This window comes from Saccopteryx bilineata, chromosome 5 (genome assembly GCF_036850765.1).
Source record: "Saccopteryx bilineata isolate mSacBil1 chromosome 5, mSacBil1_pri_phased_curated, whole genome shotgun sequence".
Classification (NCBI taxonomy): domain Eukaryota; kingdom Metazoa; phylum Chordata; class Mammalia; order Chiroptera; family Emballonuridae; genus Saccopteryx; species Saccopteryx bilineata.
In genome coordinates, this window is record NC_089494.1 from 33,242,616 (window position 1) to 33,266,090 (window position 23,475).

A 23,475-nucleotide genomic window follows, 5' to 3' on the forward strand; every position below is an offset into this window, starting at 1 on the left:
GGATCCACCCGGCAACCGTGTCTGGGGCAGAAGCTCAGCTACTGAGCTATTTTTAGTGCCTGAGGCACTAAATGACCTATCCTCAGTGCCTGGGGGCCACATTTGAACCAATTGAGCCATTGGCTGTGGGAGAGGAAAAAGGTAGGGCAGGGCAGGGGGGCAAAGCTGATGGTTGCTTCTCCTGATGCCGTGCTTAGGAATTGAACCCTGGACTTTCATAGCTGGGTTGACATTCTATCCACTGAGACACCGGCCAGGGCCAGGGTTGCTTACCCTTGATAAATTCATTGTTATACATAAGTTTGTAAGCATAATAGTGGTCACTGCTTAGTCCATAGAAAAAGTGCTTTCTGTTCTTTAAATATAGGAGGATTACAGGTTATATTGATAAACAGACATATTTCATGGAGATAGGTGGTATGATTCCCAAATATATAAAAAGTTTGGAATATTGGGAAAACTTTAAGTTTCCAAACATGTTACAAGATGCTACAAGATGTCTGTTTGATTTCTGTTTATACTTTTTTGTTAGTAAGAATGAATCATTTATTTTATTTTGTATGATAATAGAGAGTAAAAACAATTGTTATTTAACTATTTAGACCTATTGGAAACATTGTCAACTAAATCTTAAATTGTCATAAGTAGTTTATGAATTACTTGGAAAACTTATGGCTAACTGCTGCAGTGTGTGGTCTTTGTGTGTGTGAGATTCACCAGCGAGTTAAGTATGCATTAATTTTCTTAAATATTTGTGTAAAGACTTCAGGGCCTACCAAAATGAGTGTCATCTTACTATAAAATACTTAAAATACAATTCCACGGAATCATTTGTTTAATTTTTATGATCGGAATAATGAATTTTAAACATTTAAGAGTTAGTTTTACTATATTCCATTTTGAAAGGGGGATATCCTTTGAATTAATGTAAATTTAAAAATTCTGTCTAACAACATTTGAATTAATGAAAAGAAAATATATTTCTTGTAGTAAAGAGAAGGATTCAAAACCATTACAATGACTTTAGCACTCTGCTTGGGGTTGAATTCATTTTTTAAAAAAATACAGCATTACAGAATATTCTATAATTTCCACGAAGACTTATGTCATAAGATTCTGGAAAACTCTTGATTGTGGTTTTGTTATTCTTTTTTTCTTTATTTTATTCCCTTTCTTCTCCACATCTATCCATTAGAATGAAATACAACAAAAATTTATCATTGAGACAGTCTTAGTGGGAGGGAAAATCTATGAAAAGAGCAACTGAGGGATGCTCTATGGAAAAAGTGTTGGGAGTGGAATGGCAGAGTTGAAAGCCTGACTTTGGGAATCACATTTGCCTGGATGTGACCTTGAGCCTTAGTGACCTTGAGCAGGCTTTTTTTCTTTTATTTTTATTTATTTATTTTTATTTTTTATTTTTTTTGCATTTTCTTTTCTGAAGCTGGAAACAGGGAGAGACAGTCAGACAGACTCCCGCATGCGCCCGACCGGGATCCACCCGGCACGCCCACCATGGGGCGACGCTCTGCCCACCAGGGGGCGATGCTCTGCCCATCCTGGGCGTCGCCATATTGCGACCAGAGCCACTCTAGCGCCTGGGGCAGAGGCCACAGAGCCATCCCCAGCGCCCGGGCCATCTTTGCTCCAATGGAACCTTGGCTGCGGGAGGGGAAGAGAGAGACAGAGAGGAAGGCGCGGCAGAGGGGTGGAGAAGCAAATGGTCGCTTCTCCTATGTGCCCTGGCCGGGAATCGAACCCGGGTCCTCCGCACGCTAGGCCGACGCTCTACCGCTGAGCCAACCGGCCAGGGCCAGCTTTTTTTCTTTTAGATTTTTAAATTAAATTTTAGTGGTACACAATCAGTATCGAGATTATGGAGGAAAAAATATTAAAGATTTTTTTCTTAATCTTTTTACAAGTTTATATAATATTTAAAATTTTGGTAAAATACACATAACAATATTTGTGGGTTTTGGTTTTTTTTTGTATTTTTCTGAAGCTTGAAATGGAGAGAGAGAGTCAGACAGACTCCCGCATGCGCCCGACCGGGATCCACCCGGCACGCCCACCAGGGGGCGACGCTCTGCCCACCAGGGGGCGATGCTCTCCCCCTCCTGGGCATCGCTCTGTCGCCACCAGAGCCACTCTAGCGCCTGGGGCAGAGGCCAAGGAGCCATCCCCAGCGCCCGGGCCATCTTTGCTCCAATGGAGCCTTGGCTGCAGGAGGGGAAGAGAGAGACAGAGAGGAAGGAGAGGGGGAGGGGTGAGAAGCAAATGGGCGCTTCTCCTATGTGCCCTGGCCGGGAATCGAACCCGGGACTTCTGCACGCCAGGCTGACACTCTACCACTGAGCCAACTGGCCAGGGCCTTAATATTAGATTTTCATAATAAACTTTAACCAGACAACATTATCATAATGGTCAAGTGACACATTTAGAGAGTTGTAAAAATACATGTCTGACCAGGCAGTGGTGCAGTGGATAGAGCATCGACCTGGGACACTTGAGGACCCAGGTTTGAAATTCTGAGGTCCCTGGCTTGAGTACGGGCTCATCTGGCTTTGAGTGCAGGCTTACCAGCTTGAAACCCAAGGTCACTGGCTTGGCTGGAGGCCCCACCCCCCATGAAAGCTCGCATGAGAAAGCAATCAATGAACAACTCAAGTGCAGCAGCCATAAGTTAATGCTTCTCATCTCTTTCCCTTCCTGTCTTATCTGTTTCTCTCTCTCTCTCCCCATCACCAAATAAACAAACAAGCAAACAAATAAATAAAGTGTTTAAAAACAGAAGCAGTGCTATCCTCACTAAAGTATATTTTGGAAAATATAGTTATTTTTCATAAAAATGTAATTTATATCAATTTGTAATGGATTTGTTATTTTTTGAAAGAATAAATGAATATTTTAAATGTCTTGACTTTAATTTGCGATGTAAATATTGATTGATATAACCCGCATAAAAGTTCTTTGGGGTTCTCAACTATTTTTAAGAGTGTTAAGGGGTCCTGAGACCAGAAAGTTTGAGGATTTCTCTTGCAACTTATGGATGAACCGTAATTTATTTTACTATTCTACTATTGTTGGATATTTGAATGATTTCTTATTTTTTACTATTATAAATCTGAAGTGAGCATCTCTATTATAAAATTTGGGGTATAAGTTTCTGTTTGTTAGAGTAGATTTCGAGAAATAAAGTTACTGATTTAAAGAGGAAGAACTTTTAAAAAAGATTCTTGATACAGATTGCTTTCTGGAAGATTTTATTCATTTTTACTTTCATCAGTTTGGAGCATCTTATATCCCTTAAACTAGATAGTATGGAATACTGCTATTAAACATTTGTTCATGATAATAATACCAGCTTTCATTTATTAAAACCTTATTATGTACCAGATACTATGCTAATAATCTAGCATGGATTATCTCATTTAATTTGCATACCTATTTTATGAGATAGTATTTCTTTCCTTTTGAGAAAACAACCTTGGAGAAGTGAAGTAGTAGGTTTTATGTTTTTTGGTGTTTTTTTTTTTTTTTTTTTTCTTTTCATTTTTCTGAAGCTGGAAACAGGGAGAGACAGTCAGAGAGACTCCTGCATGCGCCCGACCGGGATCCACCCGGCACGCCCACCAGGGGCGATGCTCTGCCCACCAGGGGGCGATGCTCTGCCCATCCTGGGCGTCGCCATGTTGCGACCAGAGCCACTCTAGCGCCTGAGGCAGAGGCCACAGAGCCATCCCCAGTGCCCGGGCCATCTTTGCTCCAATGGAGCCTTGGCTGCGGGAGGGGAAGAGAGAGACAGAGAGGAAAGCGTGGCGGAGGGGTGGAGAAGCAAATGGGTGCTTCTCCTGTGTGCCCTGGCCGGGAATCGAACCCGGGTCCTCCGCACGCTAGGCCGACGCTCTACCGCTGAGCCAACCGGCCAGGGCTGGTTGTTGTTTTTTAAACCAGACAGCTAATAAGTAGTGGAACCAAAATTCACATCCAGGTTTCTAATTTCTATATTGTGTACACTAATCTATTTTTACTTTTTTAAACATTAAAATTTATTTTTCTTAGAAAAGAGAGAGAGAGAGAAGCATCCACTCATTTTTTCACTGAATTGTGCCATTGATTGCTTCTCATATGTGCCCTGACCGCGGCTTTAACTGTTGCCCTCAGGGGTGCAGCAGAGACCTAGGACTGAGCCGACCACCTTGACAATTCTGGATGTGCTCTATCCACTGCCCCACTGGCCAGGGCACAAACATTTTATTCATTGATTGATATACATATACATATATAGAGAGAGAGAGAAAGAGAGAGAGAAGAAGAGAGAGAGGGAGAGAATCTGTGAGATATTCTCAGCTGATTCATTAAGAATATAGGAATATTAGCTAAGTTAATTATTGCTGTTTCTTATTTGAGTTCCAGGAGAAAAATAATTATATGATTTAATGTTTGTTAATTTAAAAATGAATAGTTGATTGTCCATTTAAAAGTGCTATACTTCACAAGTGGATACTTGGATTTATTTTCAAGAGACATGGAAATCCATTTAAGCTTCCTTTTTGCTTATAGGTTAAAATTTAATGTTTTTTTCTCCATTATTCTTGTCTCTGTTTTTAACAGCTATTTTTAAATGCTAACAATAAGGTGGCAGACAAGAACGAGAAAGACCTTGCCAACAAATTACTGACAGAAATAAATGAGGACCAGGTATCTACAAAGCCTGCATCTTGTTTCAGCTGGAGTCCAAAATCAGTCAATGGGAGCAACTATTCCTGTACTTTTTTTTGTTTTAAAATACAAACATTACCTAGTCTAATCTTCATAAATTATTTTTTAAAATTGTTACAAGCAATTGTTATTTTTAAAATTTTTTAATCTAAACGATAAATATATTAAAATCTTGGTGGTTGATATAACTCAGTGGTAGTTAACCTGGTTCCTACCGCCCACTAGTGGGCATTCCAGCTTTCATGGTGGGCGGTAGCGGAGCAACCAAAGTATAAATAAAAAGATAGATTTAACTATAGTAAGTTGTTTTATAAAGATTTATTCTGCCAAACTTAGTGAAAATCCGACATAAAGTACTTGGTAAGTAATTATTATTATATATGCTTTAACTTGCTGTAACTCTGCTTTATAAATTTTATAAAGTAAAGTTACTTCCCTACTTTATAAATCACCATTACTATGGAACCGGTGGGCGGTTAGAAAATTTTACTACTAATAGAGATACAAAAGTGGGTGGTAGGTATGAAAAGGTTGACTACCCCTGATATAAATGATGAACAGTACGCCATCTGTATATGTGTGTTCTTTACAATGTGAGGAGAAAGTACAGGAATGGTATCCCAGCATCAATTCTGTCCACCTGGTGGTGACTTCATATTTTGGGGACATCCTTTTCTAAACTTTGTGGTGTCTTGGGTCTTTAGGGCTTTGTTTGTGAATATGTATGGTCAGTTTTAATATCTTGATTCTTTGCTTCTTGTTGACAAATAATGATTATAATTCAATGGACAACCTGAATCTTGGAGGAAGGGAAGAAGATGCCGAATTCTTTGAGCCTTTATTTAGAATAAAAGTTAAATTTTTTTAAAAAATATTCAACTCTATGTGGGAATAGGGTAGAGATATACAATCTATGTTGCTTTTTATAACACATTATTAGGTCATTTCATTTGGATAGGCCATCTACAATAGTGCTTTGTTTTGTTTCCTTTCCTAAAGTGTTTGTGAAAGAGCTTTCATGATGTTATTATAACATTATCTTAATGTTCAGGCTTACAAATAGAAGTGTGGTATAGAAAGACATGTATGTCTATTATTTTCTATTATGAATGTGCAATATTAATTACAGAGTACCGTTTTAGATTTTTTTTATAAGTATTAGTCCCTTTTAAGGCCTTCTTATAGATTAATAAAATAGTTATAATAGACTACTTAGAGGTTTATGTTAGTATTTCTAATTTTAGGTACTGTGCTGCCTACTATTTTTAGATGAAGTCTAGGAAAGGTCTTATCTTGTATGAAATTCTGGACATAGAATGTTTAATGCATTATGTTTGTTACATATGTGATATTTATTTTATGTAACGTTCAATAAACAAAGAACAGCAACAGAAACCAAGATAGCAGCTTAAATAATTTCCCTGAAAGTGGTAGAGCTTGGCTTCAAACAGTAAAAATCAAGTGAGTCCCCTTTTACTCATATCTTTTTTAGTGGGAGGGAGAGAGAAAAATTCTGTTTGTGGAATGACTAGCTTCAATTCATAGTAATATATTCCCAAAAGCATGTTTTCGGAACTATTAGAGTTTACATCTTTCTAGCTGTCATATTATGCTTTCATCATTGACTAAGCTTGATGACATAATAGTCATGTTCAGTTATTTTAGTAATGTTGAGGTTGTTTTTGTGTGTTTTGCTGTAAATTCACTGACCTGAAATTTAACACATCTCTTTTCTTATGATGAAGCTTAAACAGAAATAGACATAGTAGAGTTGGTTGTTATTTTTTCTTACAACTGTTAGCATTAAAGTTTATTTTCTCAAAAACATGGCAGTGTTTGTAGATACATACTTCATTTTCTGATCTACTTTAGATTCTGCACTTTATATAAAAATAGATATTTTTTGTTGCACATGTGATTAATTGGTTGGTGTATGTACATTACCATTTCAGGGTTTGGAAACTAAGTAGACAAGACTATTTTAGACATCTTATTATACATGTTAATAAAATTTAAACGTAAAACTTATACTTTAAGGAAACATAATAGAAACATAATAGAATTTATGGAAACATAATAGAATTTCTAGTGATAGACTCCCTCCCTTCCTCTTGTGAGATTGTCCATTTTTTTCCTAAGAAAGCATGTATTAAGCTTGGTGTTTTGTGGGTTTTTTTTTCCCAAAACATTTTAATGTAATGAGTGAAAGTAACCCATCCTATTGACACGGGGCTTATTTTCAGTCAAGTAGGTAACTTTTCTTGCAGGTTATAATGTTTCAGAAATCCACTTCATTGGAAGAGGAGTGTATTGCATGTCAAGTAATTATTTTTTCAGGTTTTCAGAACAAAGGTTTCCACTGAATACAAATCTAGACTACATTTGTTAATTTCTTGCTATTTTTCTTTTCTCATAGACATTTCAGGGACAGTTGGATTGTTTGGCTGTATCAACCATTCAGGCTTTGACAGCAGTTATGAACAAATCTCCAGCTGCTAAGGTGAAACATGTATCCCCAAGCTCAAAAATGTTACTTTAGATATACCAGTTTTCATCATATTATTCCCAATGTCATGTGTGACGGTATATAATATATGGTTTCAAGCCTGAAATGAAATAGTTTGCAAAATGTCCCATATTAGTATAGGAATCGTTCTGATAATTTTCAAGACAGAGTGTGGGCACCGCTTTGTGATTAAAACGTTAATGATTAAACTGTAAACCATAAGGAATTATAATGTCAGTCAACACATGGGAAGAGAGCACTGGTGTTCAAATGATTATTTTAAGTGATTCTATGGTAGTGTGTTTAAAGAATTAAATTTTATATCATAGTTTTTCTTCCTTAATAAAATAATCACTTTCACTGGTAGGTCAGTTTATGACTGCTGAGAATGTGAACATTTTTCACTTGTCAACAGCCCTACTAATTCAGAACATCTTTTTTTCATATGGCCATGGAAATCCTGCTTCTTTGTTGTGGTCACTAACCCTCAGGACTTTCCCTTCTCATTTCATTCACTACCACCGGCTCTGTCTGCTGCCCACTTAAGCTGATTTTGTGCTAGTAGTTTCCTCACTGAGTAGTTTTAAGGATTAGTGGGATCATCTTTATAAAGTGGTAAGCATAGTGCCCGGCACATGGTAAATACTTAAAATGTTTTTATGTATTATTATCAACATTTACCTTTTTATCCATCACCTCTAGTACCGGTATATTCCATACCTTAATTACCTTTCTAGTACCAGAAATGAATGAATAGTCCTTGTTCTGTAAGCCATGTCTTCAGTTGTATTCCACTCACTGTTTGTTGGTTTTTGTTAGGAGACTAACTTTTGCCCATCGTTGTTGGTATATATGATTCTTGGTTAGATTCCTGCTTAGTAGGTTTGTACAACTGTTAGAGTTTGGCTTGGGAGTCTGATCTTCATTTTTAATGGTTTCTGTAAGGAAAAAGATCATTTTAAGTTGTAAGTAATTTGGCTTATGAGTATAATAGATTGCTTGTAGTATGAAATTCAAAACTAAAATGGTATTCAAGGCTTTTTACAGTATCAGTTTTTTTATAATGTATAATACTTTGCATGGTTTAAAATTAAAGAGTATTTTAAAGTTACCTTTTAAAAAAGTTTTTCTTTCTACCCTTGGTTCAGTCAACTGGTTCTCCTCCTCAGAGACAACCAGTTTGTCTACTTTACTGGACTAGTTTAGTGTTGCTAGGTTTTTTGCTTGTCTTTATAAAATATTCCTTCATGGCTTTGTGTCTTACTGGTTCAAAAATACATGTGATTTAGACTTGACTGAAACCGACTCCATGCTCCAGCTAATTCAGACCGTTTGGATACAGAGTCAGAAGAAAACTACCCAGTATTTTTTATGGTCACTACTCAAAATTACCAGGACTCATTAGTCCTTTGAAGATGCTGTCTGACTCTTGTTACTCCCAAATTCTCCTTATTTTTCTCCATTTTTGTTTTGACTTAATATAATACTACTCTAATTATAAATCAAGTGAAGAAAGTAAAGGAAGTATCAGTGTATTAGTGTACTATTAGTGTATTAGTGTATAATTTTATAATACACAACTATTGCTGATTTCATTTATTTTACATTTTGTTAGATTATTGTAACATTGTATTCCAGCAGTCACATGGAGTTTAAGATGAAGGCGTGTGATTTGAGAAAACAAATGTTGAATTTATAATCTTTTTAATACTAAGTCAGTTAGCTTAAATGGATATTATTCAACACTTTTGAAAATATTTCAGCAAATTTGGTCTTTGAAAATGTTCTTTGATATGTTTATTTTCTTTCCCCTAGGAAGTGTTTAAAGAAAGAATTGGTTATACACATATGTTTGAAGTATTAAAAAACCTGGGTCAGCCACCACTAGAACTACTTAAAGAACTTATGAATATGGTGAGTATTTTAGCTTTTATTAGAAGTTCCATTATTTCCACCTCAAGGATGGTAACTAACCTTTTATCTCTTATGCTGCTTTACAGGCTGTAGAGGGTGACCACACTTCAGTTGGGATTTTGGGCATTAGTAATGTCCAGCCTCTCCTGCTTCTTATCCAGTGGCTTCCTGAGCTAGAATCCCATGACCTGCAGATCTTCATCTCTGATTGGCTGAAAAGAATTTGTTGTATTAATCGGCAGAGTCGAACTACTTGTGTCAATGCAAACATGGGAATTAGAATTATTGCAACCCTTGATTCCCATTCTTCCCTTCATCGAACTTGTGCTGAGAACCTGATTGCTCTCCATGGTTCCTTGGGGAGTCAGTCAGTGAGCTCAGAAGAAATCTGTGGACTACTGAGATTGCTGAGAGTGGATGAATCTGAGTGTATTCACCCTTATACTACTCCTGTGACTCGAGCAATCCTGACAATGGCCCGAAAACAGAGTCTAGAAAGTGCACTGCAGTATTTCAATTTATCACATAGTATGGCAGGAATTTCTGTGCCTTCTATACAGAAATGGCCAGGATCCGCCTTTTCCTTCAATGCTTGGTTTTGCTTAGATCAGGATCAGTTGACTCTTGACAATGCTAACAAAGGAGGAAAAAGAAAACAGTTGTACAGGTACTGGTACAAGTTATGAAATTTAAGTGAATACTGTCATAGGTTATTTGATACCGAGTTTTTAAGTGTACACGTTATCTGAAGTTTCCTCATCCTCATTATAGTTGCTTTTGTTGCTTTCAAAATAATGTATAAAATATTTTGCTAGTTAGCTTGAGGTTAGTTTGGAAATAAGTTCCATCTTACAAATATTGTAAAACTGAGGAAAAAAGGAATTATAAATTTGAAATTGAATGATAACCTCTATGTCCCAAGGAAGGTGCTATATAATAATTTGAAGGACCAGAAAACCTCTCTATATATATATGTCTAAACAAAATTAGTTACTTCAGTAATAATTTTTAGTATGCCTTTGATTTTTTTTTTTTTTTTTTTTTTTTCCTGAAGTTGGAAATGGGGAGGCAGTCAGACAGACTCTTGCATGCACCCAACCGGGATCCACCTGGCGTGCCCACCAGGGGGCGATGCTCTGCCCATCTGGGGCATGGCTCTGTTGCAACCAGAGCCATTCTAGCGCCTGAGGCAGAGGCCACAGAGCCATCCTCAGTGCCCGGGCAAACTTTGGAGCCTTGGCTGCGGGAGGGGAAGAGAGAGACAGAGAGAAAGGAGAGGGGGAGGGGTGGAGAAGCAGATGGGCGCTTCTCCTGTGTGCCCTGGCCGGGAATCGAACCGGGACTCCTGCACACCAGGCCGACGCTCTACCACTACGCCAACCAGCCAGGGCCTATGCCTTTGATTTTTAAGACACGTATTTATGCTTTCTGAATCTTATTTGGGCAAATTTTTAAGATTTGCACGTTTATAGCTTTACTGTAGTTTAGTAATGGAATTCCACTTCTAAGACTACCTTTTATAATTTACTAAACTCTTATGCCCAAAATAGATTTAAAAATCATCTTTGAAGCAAGGTTGGACTGACATGTGGCAATAGAATGTAAGCTACAATGTGTTTGAAAAGGATATTTATGGTGATGTTATAGTTTTGTGTGATCCAGTGATGATAAAACGGAATAACAGACTTTAAAAATTCTGATAATATATATTTTCTTTAGTTTTTTTACAGGAAGTGGCATGGGTTTTGAGGCTTTTATTACTCATTCAGGTATGTTGGTTGTGGCAGTGTGCACGAAAAGAGAATATGCAACAGTTCTGCTTCCTGACCACAGTTTCTGTGATTCCCTCTGGGTAAGGCTTTCGAGCATCACATTTAATTTATTGATTCTTTCCTTTAACAAGCGCACATTCAGTGCATGTATGTCAGATGTTGTTATCTGCTTTCTGAGAGTCAGTTAATTTTTACTTTCTAATCGTTGAAGTTCGTCTGTAAGGAGGTTAATACTATTTATCTTTTATCATTTTCTGCCAAAAATTAAAATGAAATGTTATGATTTCTTTCAAGTGTTCTAGAATTAAATTTGATTTTTCCAATTTAAAGTGAGAATACAATTTTTTTTAAGAGAAAGAGAGATGGACAGACAGGGGCAGACAAGAAAGGAAAGATGAGAAGCATCAACTTGTATTTGTGGCACCTAAGTTGATGCAAGTTGATGCTGCTCATATATGCCTTGACCAGGGAGTTCCAGATGAGCCAGTAACCCTTGCTCAAGTCAGTGACCTTGGGCTTCAAGCTAGTGACCTTTGGACTCAAACCAGTGACCATAGGGTCATGTCTGTGATCCTATGCTCAAACCTCTGACCTCATGCTCAAGCTGGTGACCTTGGGGTTCGAACCTGGGTCCTCAATGTCTCAGGTTGATGCTCTATCCATTATGCCACCACTTGGTCAGGTATAATATGAATTGTTAATAACTACATTTCGTCTGCTTTTAAAAAATATAAAATGCTTCTCATTAGAAAAAAATTGATTCTAAAGAATACTCATAGACTTAGAAAATGCAGAAATGATACTATGTTATAGTTGTGTGTAGATTTTCTAGACTAGATGTAAGAGCTTTTATTATACCAGATGAAAAAAATGTTACTTTAAGATTGTCATTTTAATCAGCATTTAGTTTTGTTTAATCTTAATGGTCTGCTGTTCATACAATCTAGTTATAGATACTCGGAACTCATTGTCTTTAAAAAATCCAAAAACTTAAGTTAACTCAATGATTTAATGTCATTAAGCCATTCCAAAAAGTTAATGTGATTTTCACCTTTTAAATATATGTTTTACTTTACCAGCACAACATAACCATTGTTCACATGCCTGGAAAAAGGCCCTTTGGTCAGAGCCTTGTCTATATCTACGACAATGGACAGCAGAAGGTCTCTGCTGCTCTCAGATTTCCTGCCATGAATGAAGTAAGCATATCCAACCTACTTTTTATAGGACCGGTAGATTCAAAACTCTTGTTCAGTTCTTTATTCTAAATATGTACCCATAAATTTTAATGTTTTCTTTATACTAAGATATAATAATTTAATATCATTTAATTCAACTAGCCTGTCATCATTAGATGACATCAGACAACATGTAATAAGAAAAACAATTCAAGAAAAAAAGCTATGTAACTAAAGGCTTAAAACAAAAAAGACAGGAGCCAAAGGAAAACCAAAGAAACTGCATAGAGCAGAGAAAAGATCTAAGTTTATAAAGCTCTCCAAGTATATGAAATGCAAACTGTTATTGTGGACTTGTTTCCTTCTCCTTTGAATTTGAAACAACAATGAAGAAACTTGAAACCTTTACACTATAGTTAGGTATAAGAATTTATTTTCTAAGGTGACTCTTAAAAAACATTAGGGTAAATGTTCTTTGAGAGTATTTGGATAATTTTGAAAGTGCCTTTTCTGAAGGTAGTAGAATGAATTAGATTACTTCCCAAGGCCTAGGATTCTAGTAATTTCTATTGTTGTTCATCTTGATGACCATTTCTGGATAACCTATAATTTAGCATTACTATACTGATGTATATACTTCTCTGTTTATAAATTTGAAGGGAGAAAAGGAGTTTTCAATGTTTTAGAATATAGTAAAGTTGATAAAATTACTTCTGTTAATATACACTCAATTTCAAAATTTGCAAAAAGATGTAGTGAGTTATAAAAATAATGCATCCAAAACAAATAGGCCAAAGGTAACATCTCTAATGTTTTCTTATGTGTACAAATTCATACACATATGATCCAGAAAATGTATTTATTTGTACTGTTTCATTTTAAATATGAGAATAGGGATTTTGTTAAAATTATGTAATTTGTTTTGTTTCTTTCTTACCTTTTAGCCTTTCATTTCTTGCTGCATTGGTTCAGCTGGGCAAAGAACCACTACTCCTCCACCGTCCCAAATCCCAGATCCACCGTTTTCTTCTCCCATTACCCCTCATCGGACATCATTTGGTGGAATTTTGTCATCAGCCTCCTGGGGAGGAACAACTGAAAAATCAAAACTGATAACCAAGTTGATATCAGCAGGAACTCAGGACAGTGAGTGGGGATGTCCCACATCTCTGGAGGGGCAGCTGGGGTCTGTTATCATCTTCTACGAAGCACTGCAGCCTTCTCAGGTGAAAGCGTTATATTTAGCAGGTGAGTACTTACAGTCATACTATTTATTAAACTTATGTTTTTTCTGTTGCCTACATCTGAAAAGTGTAATTGCTTTAATTGAAGCTGAATGGGAGGAAAAATCTCACCACACAGCATACTTTTCCCCCACTTGTCATTATTGTGATGTTACTGACTTATAACATATGTATTTTAAAGGTGTACAGTGTTGTACTTTGATACAAAGATATATTGAAAAATGATTGCCATAATAGTTAACATCTCCATTCCCTCAAATATACTATTTTATATATGTTAATGATATTTAAGATTACTTTTTTAAACAACTTTCAAGTACATTATACAGTATTATTATAGTACACCATATTCTTTGGGAGACATAAATCAAGCAATATTTTGGGAAATAGTTCAAGTATTATCCATAAAAATGCCTAGTGTTAGTTCATTAGCACTGCCATAACAAAACACACATTACATGGCTTAAAGACTATTGTATTACAATTCTGGAAGCTAGAATTTCAAGATCAATTATCCATCAGGCTTGACTTCAGGTGAGGCCTCTATTCCTGGCTGGTATATAGCTGCTGTCTTGGCTGTGTCCTCATGTGAAGTCTGTTATCTGTGTGTATACAGAGAGATATCTCTGGTGTCTTTTCCTCTTCCTATAAGGGGCCATGTTGGATTAGGGCCTGACCCTTAATGATATCAGTTAACTTTAATTAACTCTTTAAAGGCCTTATTTCCAAGTACAGGCCCATTGGGGATAATACCTTCAACAAACAAATTTTGAGAGTATGCAGTTCAGTCCATAATACTTTTGACAGATTTTCATAAATTGAGGAAACAAAATAAAAGCCCATCTTCATAAGATAAGGGTAAGATTGGTTATAAGATCATGGGTTTTATTTTAACACTTGTCATTTTTATCATTTATATGTTAACATAGGTTAACATAGCTGAAGAATTTATGAAGGAAGTAGAATTAGGAGTCCTTAGATAAAATTATGAGCTATTTTTATTTTGAATCTTTCTTTTGGCTATGAGTTTAAACACAAATTATTATTGGATCAAAATTATTTTTGAAATTATATCTACATTTTGGTAGATTCTCAGGAGTTAAGCCTGTAAGTCATCATGTATATTAACTGCAGAATCTCTTATTTGGAGGTTTTGAAAAGAATAAGAATGTCCAAACTTTCTAAGTTTGGAACTTCATCATTACTTTAAAACTCACCGAGGCCCAGGCTGGTTGGCTTAGTGGTAGAGTGTTGGCCTGGCTTATGGAAGTCCCAGGTTCAATTCCCGGTCATGTTACACAGGAAAAGCAAGCACCGATCTGCTTCTCCACCCCTCCCCCTCTCCTTCCTCTCTCTCTCTCTCTCTCTTCCCCTCCCACAGCCAAGGCTCCATTGGAGCAAAGTTGGCCCCGGCGCTGAGGATGGCTCCAAGGCCTCTGCCTTAGGCGCTAGAATGGCTCCAGCGGCAACGGAGCAATGCTCCAGGTGGGCAGAGCACTGTCCCTTGGTGGGCATGCTGGGTGAATCCAAGTTGGACGCATGCGGGAGTCTTGATCTGACTTCCTCCTTGCTTCTAACTTCGGGAAAAAAGCAACAACAACACACTGAAGTATCACACACAGCAGGTGTGGGAGTAGGTGGAGGTGGAGAAAGGGAGGAGAAATGGGGACTGAAAAAGGCTTTGCTTGGGGTGAAGGGTGCACAGTGTGGTGTGCAGATGGTATACTGAGGGTACACTTGAACTCTGTATGGGTTTGTGAGCCAATGTCATCCCAATAAATTCAAATAAAAAATATGAATGTTAAATTGAAAAAAAAAACAAAGTATTTTAAATTGAGCTTTATAAAATAAATTCCAGGTTAATGTCATTAATGTAATCATCACAGCCCTATAGTTTGGATTTTGTTCTTTTTCTACTCTTGTAAATAATAATTATGTGTTATGTTGTTCATAATGATTATTTTTAATAGCTGCATAATATATATATTGGATTCATAGTGCATAATTTACTTAGGTTTATAATTTTAGTATTGATATAAAGTTCAAGTAGTAAATATGCAGAACCTGTTGTACTTAACTTTTTTTTTCCTTTATTTTGATGGATAAGTATTCAAAGTGTGTGACTATCTTTTGGCTCTCAATATATGTTACCTAATCAGCGTCCAATAGGTGTATACCATTTGTCAGTCCCTACCAGTGATACATAAATACACCAGATTAATCACAGCCTCATTAAGGTGGAATGGTCAATGCTGTTTCCTTCATATTTTGATGTAAAAGGGAACCAGTTTTAACTGTATTCCCTTGATTTTTAAAAAATATTTTTTGATAAAGTCAAGAATTTTTTTCTACTCATTTGTTACTTCATTTCTGTGATTATCTATACACATTATTTCGCTATCTTGTCTTATAAGTTTGAATTGGTTTAAATTAGATAAATTAATGAATAAGCTTTGTTATTTTTGATAGTAGTTTTATAAATTTCCTCCCTGTAATGGAAGTTGATCCATCCCCCAGGCTATTTATTCTAGGTTTTTGATGATTTGAAAGTGATAAAATTATAAGGACATTTTGGTTAGTGTGTTTTAACTATGTTATATTGGTAGCTTGAAACAGCTCGATTTTAAATTTTGTTCTGATTGCACAGAACCTAAGAGGCCATTTCTATTCAGTGATATGCATATGTGTATATAATCAATTTTCAGGTCCAAACTGTTTAAGTCCTTGGAAATTTCAAGAGTCTGACATGGCCGACTTGCCTGGGAGTGTCCTCCTTCATTACACTGCAAAGGTCAGAGTAATTGCATGGATTGTTCATCTAGTTGTAACTAGGCTATGAACTGGAATTCCTTTTTAAGTTTTTTTGTCATTTGTGGGTAATTGAGAGAGAGAGATTTAACTTGCTATTAAAAATTACTAATTTTGCCTGACCTGTGGTGGCGCAGTGTATAAAAAATTGACCTGGAATGCTAAGGTCGCTGGTTCGAGGCCCTGCACTTGCCTGGTCAAGGCACATGGAAGAAGCAACTGCAAGTTCTTCCCACTCCTCTTCCCTGCCTTTCTCTCTCTCTCCTCTCTTAAAAATAAAAACTTACTAATTTTCAAAGGAAGGTGAGAAGCATTACAAAGAAAGATGCACCTTTCAACTAGGGTTCAGATGTGATCATTAGTCATCCCAATAGTATGAATGGGGAATATTGTAGTGGGAATTTGTACTAATGAACTGACTTAAGTAGATGAAACTGTTTATGAACATTTTACTCCCACTTTTTTGGAAGGAGAGAGAAAACAGAATTTGCTCAACTTTTGCTTTGTTACTTTTTAAAATATGTTGTCAGTCAGAAAACAACAACAACAAAAAGAAATGTTTACTTAGGAATAGAATAAAGAAACCACCTATAAGCATACTTTTCCTTGGACAGAAGGTCCGCAGGGACTGAGGGAAAGATCAAAGGTAGAACTGGGGGAAGAAAAGGGAGAAGTGTCGTAAACAAACATCAGTTGCTTTTATTACGTTCAGTGTGACACTGAGTGAGAAAATGCTTGTGCTGTGTGAGATTATACATGCTAGAGTACTCATTTATTATATTTAACCTAATAATATTTACTTATTAGTTTGTATTTCCCCCTAATTTTAGTTAATTTCAAACCTACAGAGAAGTTGAAAGAATGGTAAGGTGAAATCCTAGATTCACCTCACCTAAATTTCCTAATTATTAACATTTTGCCACAGTTTTCTTTATCCATCTCAAATCATTTTGTGAAAGCAGATTGACATAGCTATCAAGATACTTTATAATTATTTTTATTGCAGCTAGTGTAGATAGAAGATAATCAGATTTAATCTTACCTAATATATCAGGTTTTTTATCTATCTAGATATATGATGGCTAACTAGGTGTTTTTAATGTTATGGTTGCCTTTTTTTCCCCTCAAAATAACTTTGAAAATTAGGGTTGAATTTTTACTATTGAAAGTAAAATTTCTGTAATACTAAAAAAAGTAGCCATTGTTTTTTCTCAAGAAAACTAACATAACAACTATATTCAATAAAATAGTTTATTTGGAGGGATATTTCTTTTCTTTTTTTTTTAGAGTGAGGGAGGGACAGGTTCAGACAGAAAGATGAAAAATGTCAACTCGTAGTTGCGGCATTTAAGTTGTTCATTGATTGCTTTATTATATGTGCCTTGACCAGGGGGCTCCAGCTGAGCCAATGATCCCTTGCTCAAGCCAGTGACCTTTGGGCTCAAGCCAGGAACCATGAGGTTGTGTCTGTGATCCCACCCTCAAGCCAGCAACCTCAGATTTTCGAACCTGGGACCTAAGCATCCCAGGCCAACACTCTATCCTCTGCGCTACCATCTGGTCAGGCTGGAGGGATATTTCTTGAAAATGGTGATATAGCATGATACATGGGTTCTGTGGTTACACAGGTTCATGGGATGCTGAAGTTTGTATATCCCTCTTGGAGACTGATGATACACTTGAACAATCCTGCTATAAAGAACCTAGTTTATGGCCCTGGCTGATTGGCTCAGTGATAGAGCATCAGCCCAATGTGTGCAACTCCTGGGTTCCATTCCTTTTGCTTCTCCTCCCTCCCCTTTCTCTTGCTTTCTCTCTCTTCCACTCCCACAGCCATGGCTCAATTGATTGAGCACATCAGCCCCAGGCACTGAGGATAGCTCTATGGAGCCTTTATCTCAGGTGCTAAAAATAGCTCAGTTGCCTAGAGTGGCCCCAGGTGGGCAGAGCATCAGCCTCAGATGGGGTTTGCTGGGTGGATCTCAATCAGGGCACCTGCAGGACTGTCTCCCCTCCTTTCAGTTAAAAAAAAAAAAAAAAAAAAAGAACAACCCCCCCCCAAAAAAAAACACCAACCTAGTTTACTTTTTTTTTTTTTTTTAATTTAATTTAATTTTTTTTTTTTTTTTCATTTTTCTGAAGCTGGAAACGGGGAGAGACAGTCAGACAGACTCCCGCATGCGCCCGACCGGGTTCCACCCAGCACGCCCACCAGGGGCGATGCTCTGCCCACCAGGGGGCGATGCTCTGCCCCTCCGGGGCGTCGCCATGTTGCGACCAGAGCCACTCTAGCGCCTGAGGCAGAGGCCAAGGAGCCATCCCCAGGGCTGTGGCCATCTTTGCTCCAATGGAGCCTTGGCTGCGGAAGGGGAAGAGAGAGACAGAGAAGAAAGCGCGGCGGAGGGGTGGAGAAGCAAATGGGCGCTTCTCCTGTGTGCCCTGGCCGGGAATCGAACCCAGGTTCTCTGCACGCTAGGCCCACGCTCTACCGCTGAGCCAACCGGCCAGGGCTAGTTTGTTTTATCCTACTTTTTCACCCTTTATTTAACACAACACATTTTGTATTTTATCTCATTTAGTAACAAATGCTAGTTTGGGAAAAGCTGCTATAGAGGATTTTTTGACTTTCAACTGTTTTTTATGTTTGTACTCATTTTTAGATGTTTAACCATCCATTTGTTTAAAATTTTTTTTTTTTTGGACTGAGTGATGCCTTTTATTGCTTTTCAGGCAGTGGGGGTGGGAGGGTGCTCAGGAGCTCTTCGTGGGGCGCGCGCGCTTCCTCTTGACCATCATGGGCTTCTGGCTGCGCAGGATGGCGCTAGCCCTGCGGATGGCGGCCATGCGCAGATCTGGGTGGTACCTGTTCTTGCGGATCATGTGCCGGATGCTGCTCAGGGTGGCCCGGGCATTCTTGTTGATGGTGGTCCGCACATAGGAGGTGGCTGGCTTTCTCTGGCCACTTCTCCGCTTCATAACGACCACCACGCCTTTGCCGTCGGCCGCCGGCTCCACGCCCACCGTCTTGCGGTGGATCAGCCCGTTGTAGCGGAAGGAGTTGCGAGCCTTCAGGTTATTGGGTTCGGTACTGTAGGTCTGCTTGTTCCTCTTGATCAGGAAGCTGGAACAGTTCCGTACGACCATCCATTGCAGGTGGACAGACATGGCGGCAGCTCCTCTCGCTGCGGAAGCCGGAGACGAAAAAAATGTTTAAAATTTTTTTTATTTTTATTTTTACAGAGACAGAGAGTGAGTCAGAGAGAGGGATAGACAGGGACAGACAGACAGGAACAGAGAGAGATGAGAAGCATCAATCATTAGTTTTTTGTTGTGCGTTGCAACACCTTAGTTGTTCATTGATTGCTTTCTCATATGTGCCTTGACTGTGGGCCTTCAGCAGACCGAGTAACTCCTTGCTGGAGCTGGTGAGCTTTTGCTCAAACCAGATGAGCCCGCGCTCAAGCTGGCGACCTCGGGGGTCTCGAACCTGGGTCCTCTGCATCCCAGTCTGGCGCTTTATGCACTGTGCCACCGCCTGGTCAGGCCATTTGTTTAAAATTTGAGTGTCTTTGTGTCAAGAATTGTCTGAATTTTTAGGATATAAAGATGAATAAATTAAAGGCTATGGCTTTAAGAAGCTTAAAATATTAAGTTACATAAATATGTAAAAAATAAGTGCAATATAGTTTTATGAGCATTTTATTTTCTGTTTAGTCCACCTCTTATTGGGTCTTTATAACATATTAAACTCTATGATAAATGCTTTATATGTTTTATTTAATCTTACAAAAACTCTGAGGGGACATAAGGTATTATCTGAATCTTTTGATTTCTGAGATTGAGTAATGATAAGTAGCTTGCCTAGCCTCATAATTCTAGGGAATGGCCAGCCGATTTAATACATACCCTTGACCACTATTACAATGTTTGTGTTGGAATTATGTACAAAATATAGTTCATGAATAAAGGAAGAATATTTTGTTCTTCCAGGAGGTTAGATATAGAAAAGATGATTTGATTTGCATTTTAAAAGGCAAAATCGAGGAGGGATGTAAAGGCTCAGCGAGCAATGCTTACAAAGGCACAGAGTGTAAAACTAGCTACATTCTACATGTAGTTTGGCAGTGGTTGGCAAACTCATCAGTCAACAGAGCCAAATATCAACAGTACAACGATTGAAATTTCTTTTGAGAGCCAAATTTTTTAAACTTAAGCTATATAAGTAGGTACATTCCTTATCAAGGTAGCGCCCGCTTGTGGTATTTTGTGGAAGAGCCACACTCAAAGGGCCAAAAAGCCTCATGTGGCTCGCGAGCTACAGTTTGCTGACCAGGGGAGGGTATTAAGCAGGAAGAGAAGATGACAGGAAATGGGATTAGAGGGCAAGTGGAGGCCAGATGATAGCAAACCTCCTATAAAAGGCTAAATAGTAAGCAGGCAATGGTTAGGATTTTTAAGCAGAAGATAATATGATTAGGTATGCATTTAGAAAACGTTGTCAAGTTGCAGTGGGAAAGTCGAATTGGAGGGATAGGAGACCGGAGACAGTCATACCATTAGGAAGTTAGATCATGGATACACAGGTACCGAAAGTAAGGTACTAATGCGGGAAAGATATTTCTATTTATGTTGAGTTAAATATAAACTCAATTTACACTTGTTTTATTAAAGCAATTTTTCTCAGTTGCCTTAAGAGGACGGCAACGGCTATGTCATGCATGCTGACTTTGTAGGTTTATTTCCTTTGGAGCAGGAATTAGATTCAAGAATGCTTTTGTTGCCTGCAAATTTACAGATTGAATGTGAAGTTACTTGCTTTATAAGACTTTATGGAAGTTAACAAATTACTTCAACAATTTCTGGAGTTTCAGACTAAGCTCTTAATCTGAATATAACTAGAATTAGTAATATGAGAGAAAATAGTGTCTTATGCCTATGATTGGATTTTTATATTGTAATATATTTTTCTGTTCTGTTATTTCTATATCATACTTTAGTCACACTTTTTATGTGTATCATGAAACTGTGCCTAGGAAGTACTCATGGGAATAGAACATTGATTTTTTTTTAAAGTAAAAAACTCTTGCATATATTGGTTTAAAAGAGAAGAAAGTTAAAACTATGTGGTTGGTGAATGGTAAGTTCTAGCTATAGCTCATGTGTCAGGTGACAAGCAACAGTGACCTGAATTTGATAAATGAGTACTTTAGAATCAAGTCCCTGATCCTTTTAAGAAACATTCAGAGCCTGACCGGATGGTGGCGCAGTGGATAAAGCATCGGACTGGGATGCGGAGGACCCAGGTTTGAGACCCCAAGGTTGCCAGCTTGAGCGTGGGCTCATCTGGTTTGAGCAAGGGTCACCAGCTTGAGCCCAAGGTCGCTGGCTCAAGCAAAGGGTCACTCAGTCTGCTGTAGTGGCCTCCCCCCTCAGTCAAGGCACATATGAGAAATCAATCAATGAATAACTAAGGTACCACAACGAGGAATTGATGCTTCTCATCTCTCTCCTTTCCTGTCTGTCCCTCTCTCTGACTCTGTCATAAAATAAATAAATAAATAAATAAATAAAATTAAAAAAAAAAAGGAAACATTCAGAGAATACTAATACTAAACTTAATATCGTAAGCATCTTTTCCCTGACTATACAGGCAGTCCTTGGGTTATGAACGAGATAGGTTCTATAGGTTTGTTCTTAAGTTGAATTTGTATGTAAGTTGGAACAGGTCCATTTACGTATTAAGTGCAACTTAGACAGATGTCTGTCTTAACATTGTGCATATAAATATTTAAACATTTTCAAACCCATAGGACCTATTTTGTTTGTAACCCAGGAAATGCCTATACTCTGTACCTTTTAAAATTATGGTGAAATGTTCCATCTATAGTTAAAGTTATGTTTTATCTTTATTGCACTTAGCTGTTGGCCATGTATTTATTTATTTATTTATTTTAATTCTTAGGCCTGCAAAAATTCAATCTGTCTTGATTTATCTTCTAATTATTTGCACGGAAGGTTAACAGGAAACAAAGTGGTGAACTGGGACATTAAGGTAAGTTAATGGGAGGCAATATATTGTGTAAGTTTACTGATCTTTTAGAGGGTTTTTATCGTTTAACCACCACCAGATTGATCTGAATTTGTCACTGTTAAAATGACAATGCAGGCAAGATACACAATTTGAAGGATGAACCAATAAATAGTCGAATGACTGATTTGCTTGAAATCTAGGGGTTTTTTTTAATTAAAATTTTTTTTTTTATTAAGTGAGAGGCAGAGCGGGAGAGACTCCCACATGTGCCCTGACTGGGATCCACCCAGCAAGACCACTAGGGGGCAATGCTCTGCCCATCTGGGGTTGTCGCTTCAGTGCTCAACAACTGAGCTATTTTAGCACTTGAGGCAAGGCCATGGTGCCATCTTCGGCACCCAGGGCCAACTTGCTCAAGTGAGCTATGGCTTTGGGGGAGGGGGAGAAAGGGGAAGGGTGGAGAAGCAGATGGTTGCTTCTCTTGTGTGCTCTGACTGGAAATTGAACCTGGGACTTCCACACATCAGGCCGATTCTCTACTGCTGAGTCAATCTGCCAGGGCCTAAAATTTAGTTTTTAAACTATTCAATCAGCTTAACACTTTATAATATACTGTCTTAGTTAATTGCTCCACCTGTTAAGGTATTAATGCCTAAAACTATGTGGCATATTTCAACCTTTTCTGGTCACTTAACACCAATTTGTTCTTGCAGGGAAACAGATCATTAAGATAATTCTTCCTGCATAAAAATATTACTCAGAGAAAGACAAGTACCATATGATTTCACTTATATGTGGAATCTAAAGAACAAAATAAACTAACAAACAAAATAGAAACAGATTCACAGACACAAAGAATAGGCTGACTCTTGTCAGAGGGTATGGGAGTTGGAAGCTGGGTGAAAAAGGTGAAGGAGTAAGCAAAGAAAAAACAACAACTGTATACCCAGATAATAGTGTGGGGCTTGCAGAAGGGAAGAGGGGTGGGAGGAGGTGGAGGAGGGTAGACCAGGGATAGGTGGTGATGGAGGGAGACTTGACTTGGGGTGCTGAACCCACAGTGCAATATACTGATGATGTGTTGTAGAATTGTGCACCTGAAACCTGTATAATTTTATTAACTAATGTCACCCAATAAATTCAATAAAAAATTAAAAATAAATAAAAAATCAATCAATTAATATTAATCTCATGTTGTTTGTGTGGTATAAAGGTTTTTTCTCTTTGACTTTAAGAGAAGAATACTTCTTATCTGTTAGCATAGTAAGATTTATGGCATGTTTACCAATTTGTAAGTTAA

At 37.7% G+C, this 23,475-nt stretch overlaps 2 protein-coding genes across 9 annotated transcripts in view; one reads left to right on the top strand and one right to left on the bottom strand.

The window, feature by feature from the left end:
• The window catches only part of NBEAL1 (neurobeachin like 1), a 181,925-nt gene that overhangs the window by 55,909 nt on the left and 102,541 nt on the right, over positions 1 to 23,475 (top strand). For 7 of the 8 annotated variants that reach the window (XM_066279146.1, XM_066279151.1, XM_066279145.1 and 4 more), the window contains 9 exons: positions 4,615 to 4,701; positions 7,139 to 7,222; positions 9,044 to 9,142; positions 9,229 to 9,809; positions 10,862 to 10,994; positions 11,994 to 12,113; positions 13,037 to 13,340; positions 16,042 to 16,127; positions 22,107 to 22,196. In XM_066279146.1, the coding sequence (XP_066135243.1) occupies positions 4,615 to 4,701; positions 7,139 to 7,222; positions 9,044 to 9,142; positions 9,229 to 9,809; positions 10,862 to 10,994; positions 11,994 to 12,113; positions 13,037 to 13,340; positions 16,042 to 16,127; positions 22,107 to 22,196 (1,584 nt within the window). The remainder of the gene's footprint in view (positions 1 to 4,614; positions 4,702 to 7,138; positions 7,223 to 9,043; positions 9,143 to 9,228; positions 9,810 to 10,861; positions 10,995 to 11,993; positions 12,114 to 13,036; positions 13,341 to 16,041; positions 16,128 to 22,106; positions 22,197 to 23,475) is intronic. The other variant, XM_066279152.1, reaches the window with a different exon arrangement.
• LOC136337637 (large ribosomal subunit protein eL28) lies at positions 18,831 to 19,342 on the bottom strand. Its single transcript, XM_066279157.1, has one exon. It carries the CDS (start codon positions 19,307 to 19,309, stop codon positions 18,896 to 18,898), a length of 414 nt encoding a protein of 137 aa, XP_066135254.1. The 5' UTR covers positions 19,310 to 19,342; the 3' UTR covers positions 18,831 to 18,895.